General features: G+C 39.8%; 1 protein-coding gene across 1 annotated transcript in view; it reads left to right on the top strand.

Moving 5' to 3' along the window:
- Unc80 (unc-80 homolog, NALCN channel complex subunit) overlaps positions 1 to 27,584 on the top strand; it is a 181,328-nt gene that overhangs the window by 32,841 nt on the left and 120,903 nt on the right. Inside the window, exons 12-21 of the mRNA XM_051154166.1 lie at positions 963 to 1,231; positions 2,221 to 2,595; positions 5,796 to 5,942; positions 10,029 to 10,176; positions 12,288 to 12,436; positions 17,820 to 17,986; positions 19,192 to 19,290; positions 23,751 to 23,959; positions 25,042 to 25,148; positions 26,258 to 26,354. Of these exons, the coding sequence (XP_051010123.1) occupies positions 963 to 1,231; positions 2,221 to 2,595; positions 5,796 to 5,942; positions 10,029 to 10,176; positions 12,288 to 12,436; positions 17,820 to 17,986; positions 19,192 to 19,290; positions 23,751 to 23,959; positions 25,042 to 25,148; positions 26,258 to 26,354 (1,767 nt within the window). The remainder of the gene's footprint in view (positions 1 to 962; positions 1,232 to 2,220; positions 2,596 to 5,795; positions 5,943 to 10,028; positions 10,177 to 12,287; positions 12,437 to 17,819; positions 17,987 to 19,191; positions 19,291 to 23,750; positions 23,960 to 25,041; positions 25,149 to 26,257; positions 26,355 to 27,584) is intronic.

Below are 27,584 nucleotides of genomic sequence, written 5' to 3'. Positions count from 1 at the left end.
GCTTTTCTACTCCTATGCCGTGCCTTCAAGACACGCAGCTCCTAGAAATAACTGAGAATGAAGTCAAACCTGTCTAAGGCCACTAGATCATTTCTCTGATGGCTGCTACTTCGGTTTGGTGGCTCATGTAGAGAAAACATGTGTCTCCAGGTGGTCACAGTTTATTCTTTCATTATTGTTATGATCTCATAAGAGCGTAAACTTCACCCCCTTGGTCCTTTTTTTTTTTTTTTTTTTTTTTTTTTTTTTTTTTTTTTTTTTTTTTTTTTTGTCCCTAAACTCTATTATGAGTATTTGATGATATCTATTATTTATCATTACAAATCTATGTACCATTATTCTTGGAATAAAAAAAAATAATTTTCCTTTTTTTCCCCCAATACTTTTGATAAAAGTAAATATTTTCACAGTTGAATTTTTGTTGATTGTTTGACAATTTCATGTATGTATACAATATGTTTTGATTGCTCTCCATGCCCCCCCCCCCTTGGCCTCTCTCATCTTCTTCCTGTCCCTATGAACACTCTCAGCCCATCCTCTGGATCTCCATTCCTACCAGTCTCTTTCTCAGATTCCTGAGGTTTGGTTTAACAAAGTGAAGTCTATTTAACAGCTATAAATTCATAGAAAAAAGATCTCAAATAAATCAGTTTATATCAGTGGGCTGTTTGTTAAAATCTATGTAATGTTAAATTAGCTTCAGTCTTAAGGAGAATGCTTGTGATGACAGTTTTCTAAGACCTTCACTATGTGTCAGATATCAGATTGCCTCCACAGCATTTCATGCAAGTTAAGAATAGGTTTGATTAAAAAAATGAAAAAATAAATAAATAAAAAGAATAGGTTTGAGACCATAAACCGTAATCTTTAAAAGTTATGACTGTTGTCACAACGTAAGAGACAGTCTAACTGGTGTATTGGGTCCACACAAGGGAAACTGAGAGCTTGCTCTGCCTTCCCAGTGCGATCTCAGATCTCCACCATCACAGTTGCGACCTTCAACACCACACTGGCATCCTTCAACGTAGGCTACGCGGACTTTTTCAGTGAACACATGAGGAAGCTCTGCAGCCAAGTGCCCATCCCAGAGATGCCACATGAACCCCTGGCCTGCGTCAACTTGCCCCGAAGCCTCACAGACTCCTGCATAAACTACAGCTACCTGGAGGACACAGAGCATATCGATGGGACCAACAACTTTGTCCACAAGAACGGAATGCTGGATCTTTCTGTAAGGGGCCGTACTTTTCCTTATAAAGACTAGAAAGGTTCCTTAGGGTGGTTTTTACACGATTGGGTGACACGGGCATGTAGCTATCTTAGAGATATTTGCTGAACCTTAAAATGAAGAAGCTACCCACATAAAAATTCCATGAGAATATCCACCACCTTCAATGTATCTTTTCCCCCCAAGTATCACATTAGATTCGATCTTATCTCAGAATGTTTTTACCCACCTAAGGCCTTGGTGAATCTGAATGCACATATGCAAATACATTTAACCTTGTGTTCTGCTACGCCTCTGTGTTTTTCTACAATAAGTGTGGGAAATTCTTTTATGTTTTCTTTAGTTATATAATCACCAGGACTATGAACCTCCCATGAAGTCAGATTTTTTAAAAAAATGAATAGAAGTCCTTGAAAGATTTAAGCTTGCATTCTCAGAAATGCCTGTTTTGAGTATAGTCATTAGCTAATGAAAGGGCTGTTATATTTCACAATTATATTTTACCAACATTTTTATTACACCCTATGGAACTAGCCTCAGCAAATAATTTAAGATATTAAAATCAATAAAAGGTCATAATTTAAGCATGCAAATATTGTACATTTAACATTGAAGGTTAAATAATGACACAGTAATGAATGAGTCATGCTTCTGTGCTACAACTGTAAGGGAGCCGTTGTTCCTTGTTATTTGTGGGAAGAGAAATGCAGAGGATTAAAATGTTTTATAGTTAAAGAGTCAGTTAAGTGTTCATTTGGGTAAGTGACTGCTTTTTCACTAACTCAATGCACTCATTATTTCCATCAGTTATCTCTTTAGTGGCAACCTCGGAAGGTTTACTTGAGCTCCTAAAGGTCTTGAATTCATCTGCTTGCATTATTTATAACCGTCTCTAGTAGTGCCCAGTGAAATGGATTAAACAGGATAAGAGACTTTTGCAAAAGTGATGGCGGGCGACTTAGTTGTCCTGTGGTTGCCTTTGTGGTCTGCAGGTGCTGCTGAAGGCCGTCTATCTAGTTCTTAACCATGACATCAGCTCTCGAGTCTGTGACGTGGCACTAAACATTGTGGAGTGCCTGCTTCAACTTGGAGTCGTCCCCTGTGTAGAAAAGAACAGGAAGCAGAGTGAAAACAAGGAAAACGAGACTGTGGAAAAGAGACCAAGTGAAGGAACTTTCCAGTTCAAGGGCGTGTCTTCAAGTTCCACCAGTGGGTTTGGGGCCCCTTCCATTAGTGGAGCTGGAGATGGAGGAGGAGAAGAAGGAGGAAGTGGAGATGGAGGAGGAGGTGGTGGAGGAGATGGAGGAGGAGGTGGTGGAGGAGGTGGAGGTGGCCCTTATGAGAAGAATGAGAAGAACCAAGAGAAGGTAAAGTTGAATTACATGCTGTATCCTCAGACAATTTGGCGTCCAGAATTCTTTTCCACTTTTGTGTGCATGTGAATATGCATGCATTGTGTATGTGATTGAATATGTGAGTAAGAGAGAGAGAGAGAGAGAGAGAGAGAGAGAGAGAGAGAGAGAGAGAGAGAGAGAGAGAGAGAGAGAGAGAGAGAGAGAGAGAGAGAGAGTGATTTTGGTTTCCCCAGGTATTTATTAACTAGAATAACAAGAAGTCACCAGAGTCTGAAAGCAATGATGGTTTAAAAAATATCTCTTAATGAAGATCTCAGCTGGCATGAATAGAGACTTGCCTGGCTTCTAAACCCAAAAGTTGTTGTCACTCATGCAAGGATAGAACTGGTTTTTTCTTCTTGTTGTTTTTGTTTGGTTTGGCTTCTGTGTTGTTGTTGTTTTTGGTTTGGTGTTTTGTTTGTAATTTCTGGAAGGTAACATCTCAGACCTACTATGTTATCAGAATCCATAGCCTGCCACCAAGGATAACCTCTTTCTCAAGACTTTGCAAAGCTAGCCTAATAACCAGTTGTATAATTTGTTATATAAGCTATGGATTATCCACTTTTCTATATAAGGTATCAATTTTGTATTATATAAATGAATGGTACTAGACTTTCTTTTCTACCTCTAGGACAGAGGACCATATTTACTCTGTTAGTGTTCTATTTCTTTATCTCACAATTTGCTTGTATCCTCCCAATATTCATGAGCTCCAATCCACAAATCTATTTCAATTTTCTTGGGTTCTTACTCATTTATTTAGAATTTTCTTAGCCATATATCATATCTAGATATTACTTTAGATGTTATATTAATTGTATTAATTAATTATATAAATCACTAGTTATTATAATTAGGTAATTATGAGAATTATTATTAAATATTAGCTTGATACTATGCATGTAATTTTGACCAAACTTACCACATGTGAAATTTGTTTGTTTGTTTGTTTGTTTTTGTTTTTTGAGCCAGGATTTTTCTGTGTGTAGCCCTGGCTGTCCTGTAACTCACTCTGTAGACCAGGCTGGCCTCTGCCTTCCAAATGCTGAGAGTAAAGGTGTGCGCCACCATGCCCAGCCTCACATGTGAAATATTTTAAGGTCAGACTTTATGATATCCAAAAAAGCCACTAATGTATAAATATGATATAAATACTTATCAAATGCAACTAGAATTTACAATCTACAGATGTCTACTGTACCTTAAAACCATCTATTATTTTCAATGGAATAGAGTTTATCTGTTTCTTATAACCTGGTAATATACAGGGAATCAAGGAAAGAAAGGAAGGCTAATTTCTATTTCATCATTGGCCACTAGCCTATGATAAGATCTTAAAGTGTCATTTAATAACTAGAAAAGCTTTTAATGAGCACTTGATAATTTTAAAATATATGTAAATTAGCCTTCCAAAGAAACGCTTGCCAGGGTGACTTTTGTTTTTCGAGGTGCTGCATAAAGCTGCAGTGTTCCTGAATTATCCAAAGACACACAGCTGAGAAGACTGCTGAGGACAGAATCTGGCTAACCTCTCCTTATTAAGCTACCACTCAAGAACCTTGTCTGCATAAAGGGGTTCAGAAGGACAGCAATGTCATCATCCTGAAAATGATACACTGTTCTGCTCTTGTTGTGACTCCCCTCTCACAATATCTCCATGAGTCAAACATTAGTATAGTTCCCTTTTAGAGAGCATTGTGTTTTAAATATCAATAGCTTGACCAAGATTACATGGTCACTAAATACTGAAGCTTCGATTTGGATCCAAACTAAAAATCACTTCTTACTTAGCAAACGCATAATTACAGAGTGTTCTTTGGATTCAGGAGGATTCTGAAAAGCAGTCACCAGATGACACAAAGTGACTTTCAGCCCTCTCCCTACATTGTGCCTTGACTATCCATCATGTTTTTGTTGGCTAGTTAACGGAGGCAGCTTTGCACACTGGTGAGGCCTTCAGGTGAGGCAGGCTAGCCACCATTTCTGACAGCTCAGAGAAGAGAAGTTTCATTCCTGAGTTGTGACTCTCTAGGTCCCCATACACATCTAAAAGAAGGATTTACAGCTAAAAGGATGACCAGTTGGACAACGCTAGAGAAAGAGAGATTCCACCATACAACGTTAAGGTACATGATAATGTCCATGTAGTCCCCTATCCCTTTCACACCCTACCACACTGCAATATTCTTTCTGTTCGCCAACCTGCCAGTGTGACTAATGGAAACTAATCCTTCATGATTACAGAGTACATTCCTTCCATTACTGTATGGAAACCGTATGATATAGGAAGTTTACCTATTCATACCCTTAACTTGAAAGACAGGAAAGTGAAACACAAAGAGATTAGTTACTTCACGCAATTGTCTTGTAGAACCAAAAGCAACCAGGGAGCATGAGCTAGAATCCTGGCTCTGTGATGCACATGCTGACAGTTGAACACAGCCAGGCAGACCAAGGAAGCTTCCCATCCATACTCAAAGATAATGGCCCTCCCCCTGTGGGCTCAGCATCCTTCCTTCAGAACAATGTAGTTGTTATTCTGTAGGAGGAATTCATTTTCCTTTTGGGGAATCCGTGCCCCCACCGCCCCCCCCCCGCTCCTGAAAAGCAAAAGGACCAAAAAACAACAGATTTCATAACTCATCCCAGGAGTACTTCCTGATGAGCCTCAAGAGAGAGTCAAGCTGAATATTTATTAAGTTCCATAAGTTCTACTTTGCTTGTGCATGCTTCACATATTGCAATATGGTGGAAACATATCTTGGGAGATTTTTCTCAAAAGTTTCAATCTTGTTACTATAAGATCTCCAAGTTCTAGACTTAGATTAACCCCAGAGAGCTATTATCCTTGCTTACTGATACAGATAGTTTTAAAGGAAATGTATTTGTGTTCACTCTTAATCATCCCACCGTCTCTCTATGTTGTTGTTCTGGTCAAGGATATGGAAGTATGTCTTGTAATAAACACGTTCAAATTCTGTGTCATCAGAGGATATTCAGTTTCTTTCATGTACTAAGTTTTAGAGAAGTTTGCTTGTTGAGCTCTTGACAATTTTATTTTCTAAATCACTATAGAACTTATTAAATGTATAAAATAGAACTCTGATACCAAAAGGAGCTCGGTGGCAAAGTCAACAGGCTTGTTTTTCTTTCTCAATCATGGTTACTAGGATGAAAGTATCCCTGTAAGCAACCATAGGCTAGCTCTCACTATGCTCATCAAAATAGTGAAGTCCTTGGGATGTGCCTATGGTTGCGGAGAAGGACATCGAGGGCTCTCTGGAGATCGCCTGAGACACCAGGTATTCCGAGAGAATGTAAGAGAATTAAAGTAGATTCCATTTCCTCTATCTCTATCTCTCTCTCTCCTTCTCTCTTTCCTCTTTCTAAATGAGGAATGAGTCCTTTGACAATGAGGGTCAATGTTCCCTGAAAATGCTTGTTTTCATAGGCAATTATTACTATCTTGGGGTGAGAGGATTCCTAGAAGGCATCTCGAGATATCTAAAACTGAGGCTTAGGAAGGCTTAATCAGGAAACCTCATCTGCCTCCTGCCTGTTGCAGAGATATTTTGGGAAAGGGCGCAGAATCAGAACATGTAGAAAGAAGTTTGAAAGAACCTTGCACAGATGCATACGCTTAGTAAGCATCTGCTGATCTGTGTGGATGTTCCTTGGTCATCTGGCTGACACAGAAGTATTTTATATTAAAGAAATAGGTCAAAGACATTGCAATTCTTACTTAGAAATGGAAAGTGGCCCTTATTGGGACAAAGCAGGACTGTAAAAGTAGCCAGGCATCTGGTTGCTTTGCTTGAGAATGACCCTCAACTTCTGTATGTTGAGATCATGCTCCTTTGAACTGTATGAAACTTGAAACTCTGGCACATAGGCTTGCCATTGTATTTGAGTAATGGAACGTGAGCAATTGCAGTTGGCATTCAACTGCGTCTACCCACTGTTACCTCTCCTTTTGACTTGAGCAACAACCCAGCTCTAACAAGCCTGATTTGAAATAGTTGCCTCAATCCTATATTGGAACTAAAACTATAAGAAAATATTCTTTTAAAAGTAAAAATTTGATGCAAATTTGACGGCGTATGTTGGCAGAGTTTTAGGATCATGTCAAAAATCTAATGCCAGGCCATTTTCTCTGGTGTAGGTTTTGTCATGAAATGTTCATACAGTATTAGCATGCTAGCTTTCTTGCTGAATGTGTCATCTACCATCCTTTGATTTATCCATTTATCATTCTTTTATATTCAATTATGTTATGGTATTTTGGTTTATTGTGTGTATATGGGAGGCATATTCATAGTGGTTAACTTTTAAATTCCCCAACTCAGACATTTTGCCCAAGACCTAGATTTTTGAGGCCAGAAACTACAAAAAAAAAAAAAAAAAAAAATCAAAACAGTAATAATGCAATAAAAGCTTCCATTCCATCAATCCTCACACACACACACACACACACACACACACACAAACACACACACACACACACACACACACACAATTTTGTTACAAGATGAATAAAAACTGTCAAGGCTAACAAAACCACATTACTCCTCATACAGAAGACCAATTACATGGACTTCAGATTAAAATATAAAAAGAAACATCTTTCTGGAGGGGTAAACAGGCTTTGAGAACTATATTTTGTCTCTTTTGAATTGATAGAGCGAAGGACAAGTTGGGTGAGAAGAGAGGCTGCTGTCATCGCACAGCCAAGAATATCTTGTGTTTCTGTGAGACTGGCCAACCAATTTTCTGCTTATACTTTCAACTTGGCCAATTGCTTTCTGACCTTCTAGATGACTTCTGTAATCATTATAGAGATTTTATGCACAAGTCTGAGAAACTCCCCCAGGAAAATGTGTAGATAAGAAGAGCTACATATTTCTGTATTTCTGCACCATGGATTTTTCAAATAAAGTCGTGCTTGAAAGGTTAAGAATATGTCTCACCTTTAGACTTTTATTCTCTAAGTGCCTAATAGTTCTAACACGGAATCTCATTATAATTTGTAATTCTAATAATTTGTTAGCATTCCCAAATTAGTGAAAAGAAATTAGTTGATTAATACAGTATCTAAGGGTTCTAACATGTAATTACTTAATATTTCTTAGGTTATTAATCTAATTATTTACTAGTAGTCCCATATTACTGAAAAGAAATTAATTACTGCTTTCGTATTTTTTTGAAAAAAATAGGATATTTACTCAGAGTAAGAATTTTAAAGGTTTTTAAAATCGTAAACTTCCCATTGAACTTATACCAGAATTGCAGATATAGTCTTGCAGCCTACAGAGCAGAGAAGGAAAATTATACCTTTACCATGTGTTTTACAGAGAACGCAGAGTAATCTGTGCTTCAGAGGTCTAGTTTTTTATTCTCCTTATAAACAAATATTACAATGAAGGTCTCTACGAGCACATTTGCTTAAGTTCTTTGTGAACGTCACTTGATCAGAGAGCAGCCTCTGTTTTATGAAAGAGAGAGACAGAGAGGCGACCTTGTCTGAGAGACGGTAACTAGAAATCTCCCTGAAATTAAAAAAACTCCTGATTTCAAATCTTCTAAGACATAAGTGAAGGAAGAATGAAAAAAAAAACCTATGAAACAAGGAGAGATTATAGCAAGATCATAACAAAAACTTATATAATGAATTCTAAGTCTCATCCTTTTATACAGTTGTTGTTTTTTTTTCCTTTTTAACTATCCAAGTACCTAGGTCATGACCACATCAACTATTCACACAACTGAAGTTTTCCTCTGGATCACTAGTTAAAAACTCACCAATGTGATTCTGGTCCTCAGGGGTCGCTTCCCTGCTGTGATGTCAATGTCTATACCTGACAGCAAAGTTTTCCCTCCTCAAGGTGCCCTCCTCCAGCTGCATCTCTATTCTCGGTCCTCCAGCCCTCTCCCTCAGCTCAGACACCTCTGCCATGCCCCCATCCCATCCCATCTTCTGGACCTTTCCTGTGTCTCTTTTGATCATATAGCCTTCTTCAATATACCAGTTAATCTGCAGTCCAGGTCATCTTAACTCCTTGCTACGAGTACCCTGTATCTAAGTGTAGTTTCTCAAAACCATCAGTGTCTAAAGTGCCGATGAGACTATTTCACAGAAGAACTAACCGACACCTCAGTAGGCCTGACTTCTGGTATTGACTCTACTTCAGAACTTACAATATAAGCTTGGACAAAACCCTTGATTTCTTTCTGCCTCAGTTTCTTCTAGTGTGAGAAAGAGGCAATCAGCAAATAATAGAGTCAGACATGATGCCTTTTCATTCCAGAAAATGTGTGTTGTACAGAAAAGCACCGTTCAAATGAGCTTTATCTTTTAATAGTAGGAGAAAGGTAGCAGCCTCCTAGTGTTCCTTGGTTTTTTTCTGATGGCAGGAATTACTCCATTTTGCAAGGGGGCAAAATTATTTCCTAGTGTGGGAAATATACTTTTATTTTGACCAGAAGGGCAATGTTATGGGACCAAATTCTGTTTAAATGCCACACTTTCTTTCACATCCAAATGCAGATAAATAATAAACAAAATAATATTTTATGCCTCTTACATGCTCCAGGAACCTTTTCCTCCTTGGCCATATAAGAGACCGCTGTGCGGCTGTGGCTAGAGCTCAGCTGGTGGAGTGCTTGCCTAGCATCCATGAAACCCTGAGTACAATACCCAGTAGTGCGTTAGCAGTGTGGGATTGCAGATGTGCAGCCTTGGTAATCCCAGCATTCAGGAGATGGAGGCAGGAGGATGAGAAGTTCAAAGTCATCCTTAGCTATATGAGCAGTCCAAGGCCCGACTAGGTTACTTGAGACTCTGTATCAAAAAAATAATAATTACTAATTAGTTAATCAAAAAGTGTAAAAGTCCACTGAATTTCCACTTCCTACTCCTCTTGCCTTCCCTTTCTCCATTAAGCCTATAAAGCTATGTAACATCAAAGCGCCTGGGTGTGGAAGCAACATGCTTTTTCCGATCACACAAAGCCTTTGAGGTTTTCTAAGAGTGGACTATGGCATCTTTGACCTACTTCCGTTTTACCTTTTAAGTTATTTTCATCAGATATTAAAATCTTGACCATGGTTTAAAAAAAAAAAAAAAAAGACTGAGTTTCCTCTGGGGTCAGCATTGATCATTAGCTTTGAGCCCCCACCACTCGGAGTGGTTTTTCCAAATACCAGCTCCATTGGACCGCCCAGCAGGCTTCTGCTTACTTCTTATTCAAACAACTGGGCCTAGCATGGGGAGGATCTGGCAGCAATGGGGGGCGGGGGGCGGGGTGGTGGGAGTCTTTGCTTCCTGCAACTTTTGTCTTGGACTGACGGTGTCTGGAGCTTAAGCTGGTACTTGTGACTTTTTCACTTTTCTCCCTTCATTGCAGGCCCAGAACTGCCTCACTAAGCTGTACAAGCTAGATAAGATACAGTTCCGACAAACCATGAGGGACTATGTGAGCAAGGACTCTCTCAATAACGTAGTGGACTTCCTGCATGCTTTGCTAGGATTTTGTATGGAGCCAGTCACTGACAGTAAGTAAAGCCATCCCTGAGTTGGAGGAGCCGCCACTGTGTGGTGAAGCAGATCCTGTTTCCCTGGTATACTCGATATCTGGGCCTAGAACTTCGAGAAAAAAAAAAAAGATGTTTATGCATGCCTGTACACATGTGTGCGTGTATGTGGGGGGGGGCTGTGTATAATGAGGAATAAAAACGAGATGCTTACAGATTATGGTGTCCTCAAAAGGTAATTTACCTTTATTGAGTAGGAACTTGGTAGGTTTGTCTCTTACCTGACCATCTGTGTATGACAGAAATCAAAAGACCAGGAAATATAGTGACTAGTTCAGCAAGTATGAAATGAGTGGCTATAATATATCACTTCTAGTGTTTAGCATCTTTTACATAATAAACTAAAAAAGGAAAATGTAGTTAGCATAAGCATTGCAGCGGCATAATTGGCACACATATATTACGTAGAGATTTAGTTTATTTAAATTAGGTAAATATATAGACCAACAACATGTCTATAGTTATATGCCTTAAAAAAAAAAGTCTAGAGGCCTAAGCTACAAGGTGAAATGAGAAAGTGCCAGTCACATTTGGATGAAGTGAACACCTTTGGGACCTCCTAAATGCACACGCAGTAAGGAACTGGAAGCCATGTTATGTCAAACGCTAATTTGAATCGAGCTTTCAAAGAAATAACTTCTCAGTTATTTCTAAAGGCTCATATGACATATGAATGAATTGACTAATTCGTGGTAAAAAGAATTCATGTGTTTAGATGCAATTTTTTCTTTGCTGTAGCTTATTCTTTATTATCTAGTTATCGTAGTAAGAGAAAATATTCCTTCCTTGCAGAGCCCCTGGAATAACATATTCTATCAGAGCTAGTTTACATTCACCATTTTATAAATTTGAAAACAACAGGGATTGTAGTTGAACTCTGTGAAAAAAACCCATGAGATTAAAAAATGTCACTCCTTTGTCATATCCCCCCACCCACACCTAATTTGAGATAAGAGCTCTCATCACAGACTACAGTATTCCTTGCTGTGCTGGAAATCTGGAGATAAATCCTTATCAGTTGGTACAGGCAGTGAAAAGTCAGTAATGAAGCACCATATGTTTCTCCTAGAATCTTGAGACATAAAGTAAGCTACAGGTAATCAGACAACACTTGCCTATCAACCTGGGAGCTGCACATGCCCTTCCCCCAGCCCACAGTTGGCTCACAGGGCATAAGGGTTCCTCCTGAAAAGCCACAGAATATGTGCATGTCTCTGAAGATCTGTGGATATGTTTTCTTTTTCTTTCTTTCTTTCTTTCTTTCCTTCTTTCTTTCTTTTTTTCTTTTTTCTTTTTTAAACAGCTAGGCGTGGTGGCACGTGCCTGTAATCCCAGTACTCAGGGAGGCAGAGGCAGGTGGACTGCTCTGAGCTCAGAGCCAGCCTGGTCTACAGAGCAAATCCAGGACAGCCACAGCTGTTACGCAGAGAAACCCTGTCTCGCGGGGGGGGGGGGGGGGGGAGCTGTAAAACACCATGGGGGATTCACAGCCTTTGGGCTCCAGCATTTCCATTCTCTGTGTTAAGGATGTTGCTCTGAAGGAGCCTGGAAGTGTTTCCTCATCATATGTGCCCAGAGTTTCTAGTCACCAGTGTTAGCAGGACTGGCTTTCCTCCAGACCCGCGAGAGCCCTTCTGCAAGGACTCAGCCACACCCCCATGCTGTGTATCTCACACCCATTTCTGACATACTGGATAGTTTCCACTAAAACCCACAGTTCCTTACCAAAGAAGTTTCAGTCACATTGTTTTTCTCCAAGATTAAACCAATGGGTTGAACTTTTTCCCTCTCCCTTCCCTTCAACCTTTCATATCCCCTTCCTTCTTAGCCTTGTCTCTCCTTCTCCATCTCCTCTCCCTTCCCCCATCCCCCTCCCTCCCTCCTTCCCTTCCTTCCTTTTTTAATAGACCCCTTTTCCTTTCACACAGGGATTCTTATGCTGCGGGATTCTTTAACCATCCGATTCTGTCCTTTTGAGCCGACCTTCACAATTTCCCAGCTGCCAGATACTTGCTTCTTTCATTTTTTGGCTATTTAGCTTATGGCCTCTAACGTATGCCTTTGCATTCCAGACAAAGCTGGGTTTGGAAATAACTTCACAACAGTAGACAACAAATCCACAGCCCAAAACGTGGAAGGCATTATCGTCGGTGCGATGTTCAAGTCCCTCATCACACGCTGTGCCTCAACCACACACGAACTGCACAGCCCTGAGAATCTGGTGAGGACACCCTCCTTCCTCCTAGGAGGTCTCAGACTCAGGTCTGAGAGAAACGTTCATACTGTAACCTAGGAGAAAAGAAGCTGAAGTCTTAATGTTACAGTAGCCATTTTTTCTAATGTCAGCCCTAAGTCACCATGGACCCATACCTCCCCATCCTACCTACAGATCAACTTCTCCTCCTCCTCCACCTCACAGGCTTATGTAGAGACTAGTAAAAGGTCATGAGATATTTTGAGCCTTTTCAGGAAGAAAGTATTAGAAATATGAAATATGAAAGGACATTACTCCAAGCATTATTTGAAACCTTATTTGCATTTATGAAATCACGCAAATAAGCCATTGATATTTCTTTCACTTTCATTATTGAGCATTATAATCTTTACCCACCCTGTATAAAAACATGTGGTAATTAACCAAATGAAGCTGCAAGCAGTGTGGGAAGAAAACTAGGTTATGAAATGCTGAAGTCGAATCTGCCAAAAAATGGGCAACTTAGATGCAGGCAGAGTCGATGACTGCACTCTGCCAAGTCAGAGTAAGTAAGTCCTCAATAGTTCCTGCCCTGTAAACAAGTCTGGTAGAGATATTAGGCCAGGAAGCTGAAGATGAGGCTCCAATGTTAAATAGTGTATTAGGTGACTGGCAGGCAGTAAAACGTTTTAAGTCAATTTGTACATTTTGGAAGCTCCTAACCTGCACTGCTGGTTCACTCAGGAATTTAAGTTTTATTCCTTCCCAAGTCTCTGAGGGGCATTGAAGACAAGACAGTGTAGTTTTACAACCAAGCTTAGTGGATTAGGCAACAAGATTGTTTTAGATCAAGATAAAGAAGTGAAGCTATTAGAGATGAGATAGGATAGATACTGAATTTCATTCAGAAATTTAGACCCAACAAGACAGGAAAGGCACTTACTTCAAACGGGATGAATGCAGATGGCCAAGTCACTATGAATGTAACATGTATAGAACTCATTATTCTCATGAGTGTCACATGGTTCTCCCTGCTGTATGTAGTTTGTCTTATACATATGTAATAAAATAAATATATTATTAAAAAAGAAGTGCTGAAGTCATGTAAAGGAGAAGAGGATGTCTTGAGATACTCAGTGTAGACTTGAAAATGGCAAATTTGAGACAGATGGGTGAATTCAGGTCTCCTTAGAAACCAAAAGATCATTCTTCGTCCACCTGTCAGCTACTATGATTTCTGTGCAGAAATAAGCCCCATGTGTATGTGTGGACCTATCTGCTCTTTTATGAAATGGAGAACATTGTTTTATATTATTCTAAATTGTGAAGTGATTTGTTTTAGATAAGCATAATTTTCACAAGCCAAACAGGATTTACTTTAGCTGATGATCAAAGGTACTCCAGCAGTGTTCTTGGGCCTTGAGTGTAGCACAGACACTATCCATGCATTCAGGTTGGTCCTGCCTAGATATGATTTTAAAGCTGATGATAATACATGTGAGTTCTTAACAAACCTTTATGTACAACTTCATACATAGAGGAACTATTAAATTATTGAATTCTCCATAATCTTTTTTTTTTTTTTTTTGCTGATTTTTTTTTATTTTATTCTTCCATAATCTCACCTTTGGACTTCTGTCCCACCAGAATAACTAAAAGTCAAACTTGAGTCACTCTTAGGTGTTCCACTCTACAGTCTCCACAGGTTCCAGCCATTTGTTGGCAGCTGATACTCCCCATAGTGCTCTCTGCTGAGGTAGAGGCCTGTACATGCCCTGGGGAGAACAGAAGTCTTGCTTTTAACTGCCTTTCTCTTCCATGGGCGAGCAAATAAAGAGCAGAGTAAAAGGCTCAGAGCCCTGTTCTTGACAGTCATCAGTAGATTCTGTCTCTCTGTTATCCTCAAGGGTTCTCCCCTCTGCCTTCCTGAAGATCATGGACATAATTATTGTCCCATTTTTGTTTGTTTTTAATTTATATATTCTCTTTACATCCCAGTCATAGCCTGCTCCCTCCTCTCCTCCTGGTCCCACTCTCCCACCATCTTCCCCTTCTCCCTTCTCCCTTCCTCCTCAGAAAAGGGGAGCCCAGCCCACCTGAGCACATCAAGTTGCTTCAGGACTGAGCTCATCCTAATCGACTGAGGCCAGGCAAGGCAGCTCCATTCGAGGGGAAGGGATCGAAAAGCAGGCAACAGAGTCCATGTTATAGACAGCACCCTCTCAGCTTGCTAGGGAACCCACATTAAGATTAAATTTCCCACTGGCTACATATGTGTAGGGGGCCTAGGTCCAGTCCACGCATGCTCTTTGATAGGTGCTTCTGTCTCTGTGAGCCCCCATGGGCCTAAGTTAGTTGACTCTGTTGGTCTTCTTGTGGTGTTCTTATTCCCTCCATGTCCTTCTATCACCCCCACCCCACTCCACAGGACTCCCCGAACCTAATGTGTGGGTGTGAGTCTCAGCATCTGATTCCATCAGCTGCTAGGTGAGGCCTCTCAAAAGATAGTTATGCTAGGTTCCTGCCTATAAACATAGCAGGGTGTCCTTAATGGTGTCAGGGGTTGGCTGTCACCCATGGGGTGGGTCTCAGTTTGAGCCAGGCCTCGCTTGGTGATTCCCTCAGTCTCTGCTCCATCTTTATCCCTGCACATATTGTAGACAGGGTAAGTTTTGGGTCCAAGGTTTTGTAGGTGGATTGTTGTTCCCCTCCCACCACTCTAAGTCCTGCCTGACAAGAAGGTGGCTTCCTCAATCTCCTTGTCCTTCACTGCTGGTAGGCTCACCTGGAGTCATCCAAAGATTCTCCCTGAAGCCTACCCTGTCACAGGCCTCTAGCTTGTCTCGGAGATGTTACTTCTCTCAGTTTCCCTTTTCTCTCCAAACCCTCTCATCTCCCCTCACCACTCCCCCCCCATCTGATCCCCCACCTTGGTTCCCTCCCCACATCCTCCCCTACCCAGTACCTTCTCTTCATCCACTTCTGCTGTCTAGTCTATTTGCTCATCTGAGTGAGACTCAAGGAGGGTCCTCCTTGTTACTTAGCTTCTTTGGGTCTGTGAATTGTGGTATGGTTATCCTGTATTGTGTGGCTAATATCTGCTTATAAGTGAGTACATACTATGTATGTCTTTCTGGGTCTGGGTTACCTCACTCAGGATGATCCTTTCCAGTTCCATCTAGTGCCTGTAAATTTCATGATTTCCTTGTTTTTAATAGCTGGGCAGTATTCCATTGTATAAATGTTCTTTATGCGTTCTTCAGTTGAAGGACATCTAGGTTGTTTCCAGATTCTGGCTATTATAAATAAGGCTGCTATGAACATAGTTGAGCAAGTATCCTTGTTGTATGGTGGAACATCTTTTGGGTATATCCCCATGAGTGGTATACCTGGGTTTTGAGGTTTTCTGAGAAAGCACAAGATTTACTTCCAAAGTGGTTGAACAAGTTTACGCTTCCACCAGCAATGGAGGAGTGTTCTTTTTCTCCAGATCCTTGCCAGCATGTGCTGTCACTTCAGTTTTTGATCTTAGCCATTCTGACCAGCATAAGATGGAATCTCAGAGTGGTTTTTTTTTTTTTTTTTTTTTTTTTGAGTTCCCTTGATGACTAAGGATGTTGAGCATTTCTTTAAGTGCCTCTCACCCATTAGAAATTCCTTTGTTGAGAATTTTCAGCTTAGCTCTGTACCCCATTTTTTCCATTGGATTATTTGGGTTGTTGATATTTAATTTTTGAGCCTTTTATATATTTTGTAGATTAGCTCTTTGTCAGATGGAGGGTTGCTGAAGATCTTTTCCCAATCTGTAGTCTGCCGATTTGTTCCATTGACTGTGTCCTTTGCCTTACAAAAGCTTTTCAGTTTCATGAGGTCCCATTCATTAACTGTTGGCTGTTGTTGTTGTCTTCAATGAGTTCAAGGCTCTTCCCCACTTTCTCTTCTAATAGGTTGAGTGAATCTGGTTTTATGGTGAGGTCTTTGATCCACTTGGATTTGAGTTTTGTCCAGGGTAATGAATTCACATTCTTCTACATGCAAATATCCAATTAGACTAGAACCGTTTGTTGAAGAAGCTATTTTTTTCCATTATATGGTTTTGGTTCCTTTGTCAAAACTCAAGTGTCCATAGGTATGTGAGTTTATTTCTGGGTCTTCAATTTTATTCCATTTATCCACCAGTCTGTTTATGCCAGCACCATGCAGTATTACCGTTGCTCTGTAGTACAATTTGAAATCAGGGAGGGAGATTCTTCCAGAAGTTCATTTATTATACAGGATTGTTTTAGCTACTCTGGGTTTTTTGTTTTTCCATATGAAGTTGAGAATTGTTTTTTCAAGGTCTGCAAAGAATTGTGTTGGTATTTTTATGGTAATTGCCTTGAGTCTGTAGATTGCTTTTGGTAAGATGATCAATTTTACTATGTTAATCCTACCCATCCATAAGCATGGGAGATCTTTCCATCTTCTGATATCTTCTTAAATTTCAATCTTCAGAGATATAAAGTTCTTGTCATACAGGCCTTTCACTTGCTTGATTAGAGTTATACTAAGATACTTTATATTATTTGTGGCTGTTGTGAAAGGTGCTTTTTTCTTTAATTTCTTTCACAGCTCATTTGTGTTGTGTATACAAGCGGGCTACTTTTTTTAGTTAACTTTTTAACCAGTCACTTTGATGAAGGTGTTTGTCGTCTATAGGAGTTTGCTGGTAGAATTTTTGGGGTCACTTATGTATATTATCATATCATTTGTGAACAGTAATACTTTGGCTTCTTCCTTCCAATTTGCATCCCCTTGATCTCCTTTAGTTGTCTTATTGCTTTAGCTAGGATTTCAAGCACTATACTTAAGAGATATGGAGAGATTGGGCAGCCTTGCTTGTCTCTGATTTCATTGGAATTGCTTTAAGTTTCTCTCTGTTTAGTTTGATGTTGGTGCTGAGTGTTTTAAAACAAAGGTATCCAGGTGATTTTCTTTTAGGTTTCTGAACTGTGCTTTAACCCAAAGATAAATAATATAGTAAAAACTATCCTTTAAAGAAGGGAGGCAGGGATATAAGGGCTGAGAGCAAGGCTTATTATCTCAAAAAAGTATACACACTACTGTCATCCCTCATGACTCTAGTGTTCATCAAAACCCAAGCAAGCAACTGCCAGGCTGTGGTGCACACCTTTAATCCCAGCACTTGGGAGGCAGAGGCAGGTGGATCCCTGTGAGTTCAAGGCCAGCCTGGTCTACAATGCGAGTCTAGGACAGCCAAGGCTACACAGAGAAACCTTGTCTCAAAAAAATCAAAAACCAAAACAAAACAAAACAAAACAAAAACCCAAGCAACTGTCTTCTCTCCCTAGGAAAGCTAACCAGACAGCTACCTTTCTTTCCCCCAAACCTTCTTCTTGCTTTCAAACAGGGACTGTACTGTGACATCCGCCAGCTGGTCCAGTTTATCAAGGAAGCTCATGGGAATGTCTTCAGGAGAGTGGCTCTTAGCGCTCTGCTTGACAGTGCTGAGAAGTTAGCACCGGGGAAAAGGGTGGAGGAAAGTGGACAGGACTCGAAGCCTGCAGGTGGTAAAAGGTTGGACGCCCGAGCTCTCTGAATATTAGTGTTTGCTAACTGTCAGAGAAATGTTATCATTTATCACACTGTGTGTTACCTGATATACTACAGAGTCAGGAAAGGGGTGGTAAAACTATTTATCTTGTACCATTGGCATCATTGATGTAGTTCAAATGAAGCTTTAAAGTAAATGATTTTTAAAGGTAGAAACATTTGGGTGGATTAGTGTTTATACGTATGATCATGGATGTGACTTTGCTATGAGTGTGAGCATTCTATGGACAGCTGATTCTGTTTTGCCATGTGATGCCTTGTACCAAGCTTTGCTATGGTAATGCATCAAGAAACTATTACCACATGCGTTTGGGTTCCCAAGCCTCCAGAGCCATGAGCTAAGCAAGCAAGCAAGCAAACAAACAAAAATCCTTTATTATTTATTTTTTAAACCGAATAAGCTCATATACTAATTTCACTTCCCAGTTCTTGATTCCGTGGCAAACTGTTATCTTTGCTTAGGTTTTTATGTAATTTATATTTTTAATCAAGAAAAGAAAAATAATTACTGACATGTTCTTAAATAAAATTGTATTCTAGAGGTAATAAAAAGATAGGTTGTTGGGGTGAGATGTAGCTTAGTGGTAAATTACTTATTTAGCTTGTACAGTGTCCTGTGTTCAATTTCCAACACTTCAGAAAAATGCTATTCAGTACTGTGTTGTTTATCCTTCCAGTAAGTGTGCTTTTATTTTATGCCTACTGTGTACTAAACAGTCCTTACAAGGATTAAAATAACCCCCCAAACTAAAACTTCTGCTTGCTTTTAGTGCCTTAGTTTGCAATAGTGAAATAATGGTGAGAAATAACATCATGATTCCAATAGCAAGCTATAAATTCTGTTAAAAATATACTTATTTATTTAAGTATGTAGTGTCTCTCCTGCATGTGTGCCTGCAAACTAGAATAGGGCACCAGATCTCATAGATGGTTGTGAGTCACCATGTGGTTGCTGGGAACTGAACTCAGGACCTTTGGAAGAGCAGGCAGTGCTCTGAACCTCTGAGCCATCTCTCCAGCTGTAAATTCTATACAACAGAGACTCATGGTGAGAAAGGTTTGCAGCCAGAGAGTTGTCAGTAGCAGATGCTCTGCATTGTGGAGCATATGAAAGAGTAAACAGTGGTACCCTACTCTGTTGTGATTGGTGGCATGTACCATTCGCGTAGGTCGGAGGCAGGAAGCATCGCAGATAGAGGCCAAGTACCCTCTGCACCTGAGGAATGTCGCAGCTTCATATCTGGTCGCCCCTCGCAGACCCCAGAACAGTAAGTAGAATAAAATTTTTTCTCCAGTGCAGAGAACTGGGCACTTCACAATGAAAGAAAGTTTGTTTTCTAAGCTGTGTTTGGGTTTTGTTTATTGGTTTGTTTCAGTATTTTGCTTTTTATTAGTTTGCCCTCATCTCCCTGAGGCGTTGCTCTCTGCCCTTACAGTTTCGTTCCCAACACCACCAACTATTCCACATGAGACCAAAGAGCCACTTAGCACATGTAGAAAGGCTAGCTAATTGTGTTTTCCATCTTGCCTTTCTTCTACCTCTGCCTTTCACATGTAATGTAATAGATAAACATGACAAATAGTGTATGTGAGCTGTCATATGCTTTCTTATTTATAAATCATAATTTTAAAGTAGATGAATGACTCCCTATTTTCCTTAAAAATAAAATAGGATAGGGTGCATTTCAAAAGTGCTGAATTTCAGCTGGAAGGTAGACTCTACCCCACAGCACTTTGGTCTTAGATCTGTCCCAATGTCTTCTTGACATCAGTTTATCTCTGTTTTTCATACTGACAAAATTAAAAGCATCTTCAGATTACTTCCTGCAGAACTTGTGAGGCTTATTACAAACATTAAATACACAGACCAGACCTGTGTGAGGCTTACGTTACTCACACTTCCTTGGGGACTTATTTACACACAAAGAGAGTGACCAACATCATTGTAGGTATACAATTCTGCTTCTCAACTCCCTTATTCATTATTAAGGGTTCTTTTTTTTTAGCAATTCTGCAGAATATTCTAGATGTTAGGGTATCCTTCCTTCAAATTAAAGGAAGAAGCCACTGTCTATCAAACATAGGAATAAGCAAATGCAATCTTCAAAAACCCAAAAGCCCACATGGTTCTTGGTGCTTCAGAAATTTAGAGATTCTGCCTTTAATAAAGGATGATAATGATAAAGATAGTCAAATAAGACAGTCAAAAAAAGACAATGGGTCCAGTAACCACAGGTATCTTCATTTATTGCTAAAGCCCTAGTACCAAAATGGAGATTAGCTCATTGTAGAAAATGAATTCATATATTTCAGGGACAAGTGAGTGATATGCAATAAAGAACAAAGCTGTCACACTGTCATTAAGCTTTCGTTTTAATTTCCTTCCTCAAAATTAACCCTCAGTTTTTCCTTTAAGGAAACCATCAGAGACATAACAAAAGTCCAAATTTAGTTCTAAAGGGGCAAATTGAATTGGTAACACAAGTTCTATGTTCAAATGACCAGATGACTCATTACAAGGCATTAGAGGAAGGCCAGGCAGTGATGATGACTCATGCCAGGCAGTGATGGCTCATGCCTTTAATCTCAACAGAGGCAGGTGGATCTCTGAGTTTAAGGCCAACCTGGTAAATAGAATTCCATGATAGCCAGGGCTCCACAGAGAAATTCTGTCTCAGAAAAAAAAAAAGACTTTAGAAAAGAGTTGATTTTTTTTTAACCCAATGGACATTGGCAACTTTTGAAATAATCTAATAAAGGAAAATGTTCTAAAAGATTATTTGGATTTTAAAAATAAAATTGGGTATGCTAATAGATGTTTGGGCATTTTTTTAGAACTCTAAATGTTCTCTTTCTTCAGTGTTCTGTAGACACACTGAATCTCTCCCCATTTAGCGTATGTTTGTTTTAATATGCTTTGCCATTAATGTTTCTGCTTGGAATAGTGGCATGAATCATCAAATATAGAACTTTTCCATCACTTAAGTGGGTCTAGGAAGTGAGCGTGCTAACCATATTTTTGTTTAACACAGAGAAAGGTGAGACGTCACTTTGATAGTCCTGACTCCTCCACGACCATCTGTTTCTCTTTCTCTCTCTCTCCTTCTTTATCCTAGTTCTTCTTATTCTTACTAGATACTCAACACTTAGAGTCAGTAATACCATTAATAGTTTAATGTGATGATTTTTCTGATACCTCTTGATGCTGATGTAGCAGTTTCTCGGGGGAAGGTAATAAATAACAGTTTATTATCTTCCCTTTTCATTCAGGCACTTTTATAGGCTCTCGCCATCAGACCGCTCTTTTCCTGAAGGTATGAAGAGCTGGGCACACTGTGTTGGCCTCCTACGTAATGGACTAGTCAATTCTAGAAATCTAGCTTAAATATATACAAATATCATAGGTTAGAACCATGGTTTCTTAACCTGTGGACTGAAACCGCTTTGGGGGGTCACATATCTGATATATCAGATATTCGCATTACAATTCATAATAGTAGCAAAATTGCAGTTATAAAGTAGCAGCAAAATAATTTTATTGTTGGGGAATCACCAAAGCACGAGGGTGGCAGCATTGTTGAAGGGTGGCAGCATTGAGAAGAATGAGAACCAGTGGTTTAGAAGAAGGGCTCCTAGAGACTCACAGAGATGGAAGCAACAATCACAGAGCCTGTATGGATCTGAGCTAGATCCCCTGTATACATGTTAGGGTTTTATAACTTGGTGTTCGTGTGGGACTCCTAACAGTGGGAGTGAGGGCTGTCTCTGACTCTTCTGCCTGCTCTCGGGACCCCTTTTCTCTTACTGGGTTGCCTCATCCAGCCTTAATTTGGGAATATGTTCCTAGTTTTATTGTAACTTGTTATGCCATGTTTAGTTGGTATCCCTGGGAGGCACAGAGGAGGGAAACAGAAGAATAAGTGGATATGGGGGAGAGTGGAGTTTTGGGGGGAGGGGTTGGGAGCAGATGAGGGAGAGGAAGCTGTGATAGGGATGTAATAAAAGAAGTAAATAAAAATAAGTAAATTATTAAACAAGAACTTAAAATATTTAGTACTTTAATGACATTTGAGTGATAAAAATCTGAATATTTTTTTACCTATCTCCTGAAGATTATTGTATTATGCAATACTGTCAAATGTTGGATCAATTCAGAACTCTATCCTAAAGCTTGTAAGTAAACGTTACATAAAAACCCATAAATAAGTGTCATCAAACCACTAGAACGTCTTCCAGCATAATTTCTTTCAAAACTATAAGAGTAATACATGCTGTTTAAGATGACAAATAAGAAAAACATAGAAAACTATGCAAAGAAAGTTGAAAATAAAATACCTCTGCTATAGATAATCTTCGCAACCCTTTTCTGTTTTACGCTGAGAACATTTTTGAATGTGTCCATGAAAATTTGCACCCAAACATGTGATCACATGTGTGACTTCTAAAGACGATCAACATTGTTTTATCCCTACTTCATCCATTTGATCGCTGCTTTCAACTTTACCAAGGTCATCAAGAGTGCCTGAGTCAACCTTCTTCTAAATGAAGATTTTTTTTCAACTATATCGTTTTTATTTTGAGAATTACAAAGCAAAGGTAGCCTAAAGCCTTTGCATTTTGTCCCTAGTAGCACTAGCTTGGCACATTCCTCTTACTACTTGAATTGTACCAGGAAGGAATTCTTTCTGTAAGGTTGTCATGGGAGAATTGTGCCTTTATAAGTGAAGGTGACACTGTGCACTGGAAGTTGGCTGATGGCATTTGTAGCCAATGGTACAAACATTCAAGAATATATCAGCATATGAAAGTCCCATAACAAAATCAGCTGTCTTCCCAGACTTAGACGCTACGATTATATCCACTGTTCAATAATGGCCCCTCACACCTTCTCATGTCTTAGTCTCTCCATCTTTTCCTTGTTGTGGCTTCTTAGAAGTTGAATTTCTCAGTGTAGGGGGTTGATATGGACTTCCAGAAACATATCTTAATGCCTACCACAAAAATGTTCCAGAAAGACCGAAATATTTTCTCTCTCCAATGGCAGTTTGTTGGGGCCTTGCTTTGTTCTTCTAACCACTTTAATCTGTGCTAATGTAGTGGGTGGAAAATGGGAATTTTAGCTGATTATTATTATTACAAGATTAATTCTACATATTATTAGTCACTTTTTTTTCTCACTGAAGGCCTTCTTTCAGATTTTCTGGCTTGCCATTTGAGCCAGAACATTTTTACTCTGAAACTTGTCAACTTTTTCAACTTAGTTGGCTGTAGGGTGATCTATTCCCTGAGCATGGTGGTGAGATTTCAGTCTGTCATTTATTAATTCCTTTATTATTCACTTATTTATTATTGAAGTTATTGCATGTCAAATACAATATTGTGTTGCAGTGAGGGGTTTCACAAAAGCTAGGGGGCTTTTTTCAAAGTTAAATATCTACTGACATTTTAAATGCTCCTGCTATTATGAATCATACTGTAGAATAGTTAGTCTTTTTATTAAAGTTGAAAAAGTAACTACCTCCTCTTGGTTGCTGAGACAGGACTATTTCCAGGAAGAGCACAGAATCCACCTTGGTTTCTCTCTTCTCTCTCTGACTCCCGCTCTTCCCATTACCCACTCAGCCCATCAAAGATTACTCTGTACAATTTTCCCAAATACCATAGTTGGGAGTTTAGAGGACACTGAGCTGTTAGATATCGTTTAAGCCTATACTGTACCTCTCTGCAGTGATGAACAAATGCAAGGGGGCAACCTGGGACGGAAAGATTTCTGGCGGAAGATGTTCAAATCCCAAAGTGCAGCAAGTGACACCAGCAGCCAGTCTGAACAGGACACTTCAGAATGTACCACGGCACACTCAGGGAACACCTCCGACCGGCGTGCCCGCTCCCGGTCTCGCAGAATCTCCCTGAGGAAGAAGTTGAAACTCCCCATAGGTAAAAGTATGTCTGTATTTATCTATCGATTCTTTTATTAGCTATCATGTCATCAAACCAGGGAGTAATTGGGCCAGGGCATGGCATGGGAGGGGGTTGGGAAGAAAAGTGTTCAAGCTGTGAGGCCTACTGTGGACTGATTGCGTCATCTTTCCATTAGTTTGTTCACACTTTTGCTAGTGCAAATAGTTCCCACATGTTCCCCGTGTCTCTGCTGTGTGCAAAATGCACAGCTCTTAGCTTTGCTGCATTTAAGGAGGAGCCACTACCACTGAAGCAGAGGATCGTAAAATTAAGTGCAGTTGCAAACTAGGAATTTTGTGAAGGAAAAACACACTGTGCCCGTGAGCAGGGGCAATGGTGAAGCCTGAGCTATTCGAAGGGATGAGGAGGACAGATATTAAAGTCTGCCAAATACACAGAGAAAGGAGAACAGTCCAAGGGCAGTGTGCAAACATAACAGCAGTCTGGGGGGAAGTGGAAAGAACCAGCTAAGGGAGGAAATGGCTGAGTTACTGTGGCAGAACAGCAAGCCGGAAGACAGGCAAGTCAGGGTGGCAAGTCAGCCCTATCATGGCTCTCAAGTACCAACATACAAGGGAGAACAGGATAATGCAAGTATATGAACCTTATAAAAGACCATTGCGTTGAAGGGACAATTAGTCCATGAGAGAATCACATTAAACGCCACCCAGGGACACAAGGAATAAACAAACAAACATTTAGGTTGATTTAGATTATATTAAGAAGAAATAGAGAAACAGACAAATTTAAGAATGGGTTAGGAGGTAAAATGCATAGGCTTTCAAAAGAGATGGGAGACTTATCTAACACAGGTGGGTGGATGTTGGCTTCCTGCAGTGGAGGGAATAGGCCCATTTGTCCTGCGCTTACGTGCTCACATGATTTGAGCGTTCATCCCTGAACATTGAGACTGAAAGCATGTATACCGAAAAGAGCTTGTTTTTTGCTTCTATTTTTATCGGGGCCATGTAACTTTCATTTTAGTTCGGTACATGCTGGCATTTCTGTTTAATTCATTTGAGAGCAAATGCTCAACTTTCCAAAATATCGTTGACTAGGAAACTGGCTGAAGCGATCCTCCCTCTCTGGCCTGGCAGACGGTGTGGAGGACTTACTGGACATTAGCTCCGTGGATCGCCTGTCTTTCATCAGGCAAAGCTCCAAGGTAAATAGGACACTGCTCATGACGTGAGCCTTGGAGTCACTGACTAAAAACGACTAGGATTGAAGAATGGGAAATGCATAGGAAGAGTTAAAGAAACCTTGGAATTGAATAAGTTCAGAAATTTGATAAGCAACTAAATATTTAAATGTTTTAGACAAACTAAAGTATTTAGCTAGTAAACTATAGTAAGAATTATAATAAGTAATGATTCGGTAAATATCGTTGCAGCTGTATCCACACAGGAAGGCTATAGGAAGGTGACAGAAATTTTAAAAATATAATTGGAATTTTTACGCATTCTTTTTTTGTGTGTGTGAAAATATCAATCGGTGGAGTCTACCCACCCCCTAGCTTCATTTCTGTGCTGTTGCTTATGTCTTACTAAGATGGTTTAAAGTCAGAATCACGCAGCCAAATCAATGGTTTAGAAGAGACATGGAGCCAGGCCAGGTGGTGGCTTGGAGAGCTTAGTGGTAGAGTCTTAAATTTAAGCCCAACCTAGCTTATAGAATGGGTTCAAGACTGGCCTGACTATCCTGGCCAAGTCCATGAGTTTCTAGAACAATTCAGTAAGAAAGCCAGGGATGTAACTCTGTGACAGAGCACTTCCCTAGCATGTGCCAGTGTCTATGTTCAATTCTAGGGGAGTGAAGAAAGAGGGAGAGAGAGAGAGAAACAAGAAGGGAAAGGAGGTAAAGAAGGGATGGAAGAAGGGATGGGAGGGATGGGGAGCAGACTTATTATGCTATCACTTGATTTCCATATTTAAAAGTCAGTCTAGTATTTCTTCTCTTTGGTCTGGTTTTCGGCTGTGGTTATGTGTTTGCTAAGGATGAATGTGGCTTTCAGTTTGGACTTTATCAGAAGTAACACCACACACACCTGAGTTGTTCACTAAATTATTTTCCAATTCATCTTCTCATCTCCCACCTGACATTCCTTGCACCTGCAGTTACAGTAACATCTTTTGGAGGATATGGGACTGTCTTAGATGACAGTACTTACTAGATGTGGAAGCCAGGAGAACACCACCATTGTCACACCCTAAACAATTTATTTTAGCCCAGCCGTTGGCCGCTGAGTATCTGAAGGCTGTCTTTTGTCCCCAGGTCAAGTTCACCAGTGCTGTCAAGCTCTCTGAAGGTGGGCCAGGGAGTGGGATGGAGAACGGCAGAGAAGAGGAGGAGAATTTCTTCAAACGTCTTGGTAACTGTCAAGAGTCTAAAAGATCCTTTTCTTCTTCTATTCGTCTTTTCAGTTACTTAAATTAACTGGTCCATTTCTTTTTGATGAAATTGTCTTCTTTTTTTATGGTCACTTTCTATTTGTATTGTCTTTCCCTTTGTTCTTTTAAATGTGTCTTTTAGTGCTCTCTCTAGCTTCTTTATTATCATTTTAGTTGAAGAGACGTGTTTTTACAGAGACTTCATTGTGACTCTCACCCCCTGGTGGGCACTGAGCGTGCAGAGAATAGAATAAAGTCTCTTCTTGGTAGAGCCTGGGAGGCTCAGGACCTCCTATCCACCCACCACTCAGCCTCAGGGTTCTGTTCCATTGCTTGGCTGACAGGTGGCCACCCTCCCTCTGCTGAGGGGGAGTGTGCAAACTTTACAAAGCAATTTGTTCCAGAGCTAGACAGCCTTAATTGTTAGGAAAACTTTTTTATCATCTGAAAATACATTTGCCTATAAAATTGATGGTTTGTCCTAGGAATAACATCTGTAACCACACACACACAACCTCACATAATGCTGTGGCCCCTCTTCCTCATTTCCTGTTCTCAGGATCTCTTTTGACTAAATGTCTGTGATGTTGTTGTTGTTGTTGTTGTTGTGTTATTCCATGGAAGCTTCTTTAGTTCTACATTTTGATCCCTTTTTCTATGTGTCCATGGTAGATGGTGAGCAGCGTAGACTGTGAAGCTTCAGATGAAATGCATCAGGCTGTATCTGAAATTAATCAGTGTGGCCAATTGTATAACTGAGACGTGGGGATAAAATATGTATGAATAAAACTTACACTTACCCTGTCAGTGTTCTCATCACGTAGCTGGTTTGCATTGGTCAACTTTTCGCTAGTTTGTCTTCCTATCACTGAGTGTAATTATAGCTTTTGATGCAGCCTCTATTGACTCTCCATTTCATAATGTTTATTATTTTATTCTATAGAATGAAGTTAGATCACTTGTCCCCCCCCCAAAAAAATGAAAGGACATGCTCAAAACCAATTTGAATTCTGGGTCTTTTTTTCATAATTGGGCTTTGATGATCCATCTGAATTGATACACATTTTCATACTTTCATCCAAGTCAATCATTTTATTACTGAGCAGAAAAAAGAAGAGTAGTAACCCCAAAGGCTGTTGTAGTTGAATATGTTTAAGTAAAAATTTGTGGGCATAGCTTTTTAACAAACCATGCCATTGATTTTCTAATAA

The sequence above is a fragment of the Acomys russatus genome, chromosome 12 (genome assembly GCF_903995435.1).
Source record: "Acomys russatus chromosome 12, mAcoRus1.1, whole genome shotgun sequence".
NCBI classification, from domain to species: domain Eukaryota; kingdom Metazoa; phylum Chordata; class Mammalia; order Rodentia; family Muridae; genus Acomys; species Acomys russatus.
Note: the sequence above shows the minus strand (reverse complement) of the source record. Positions and strands in the feature narration are given on the sequence as shown.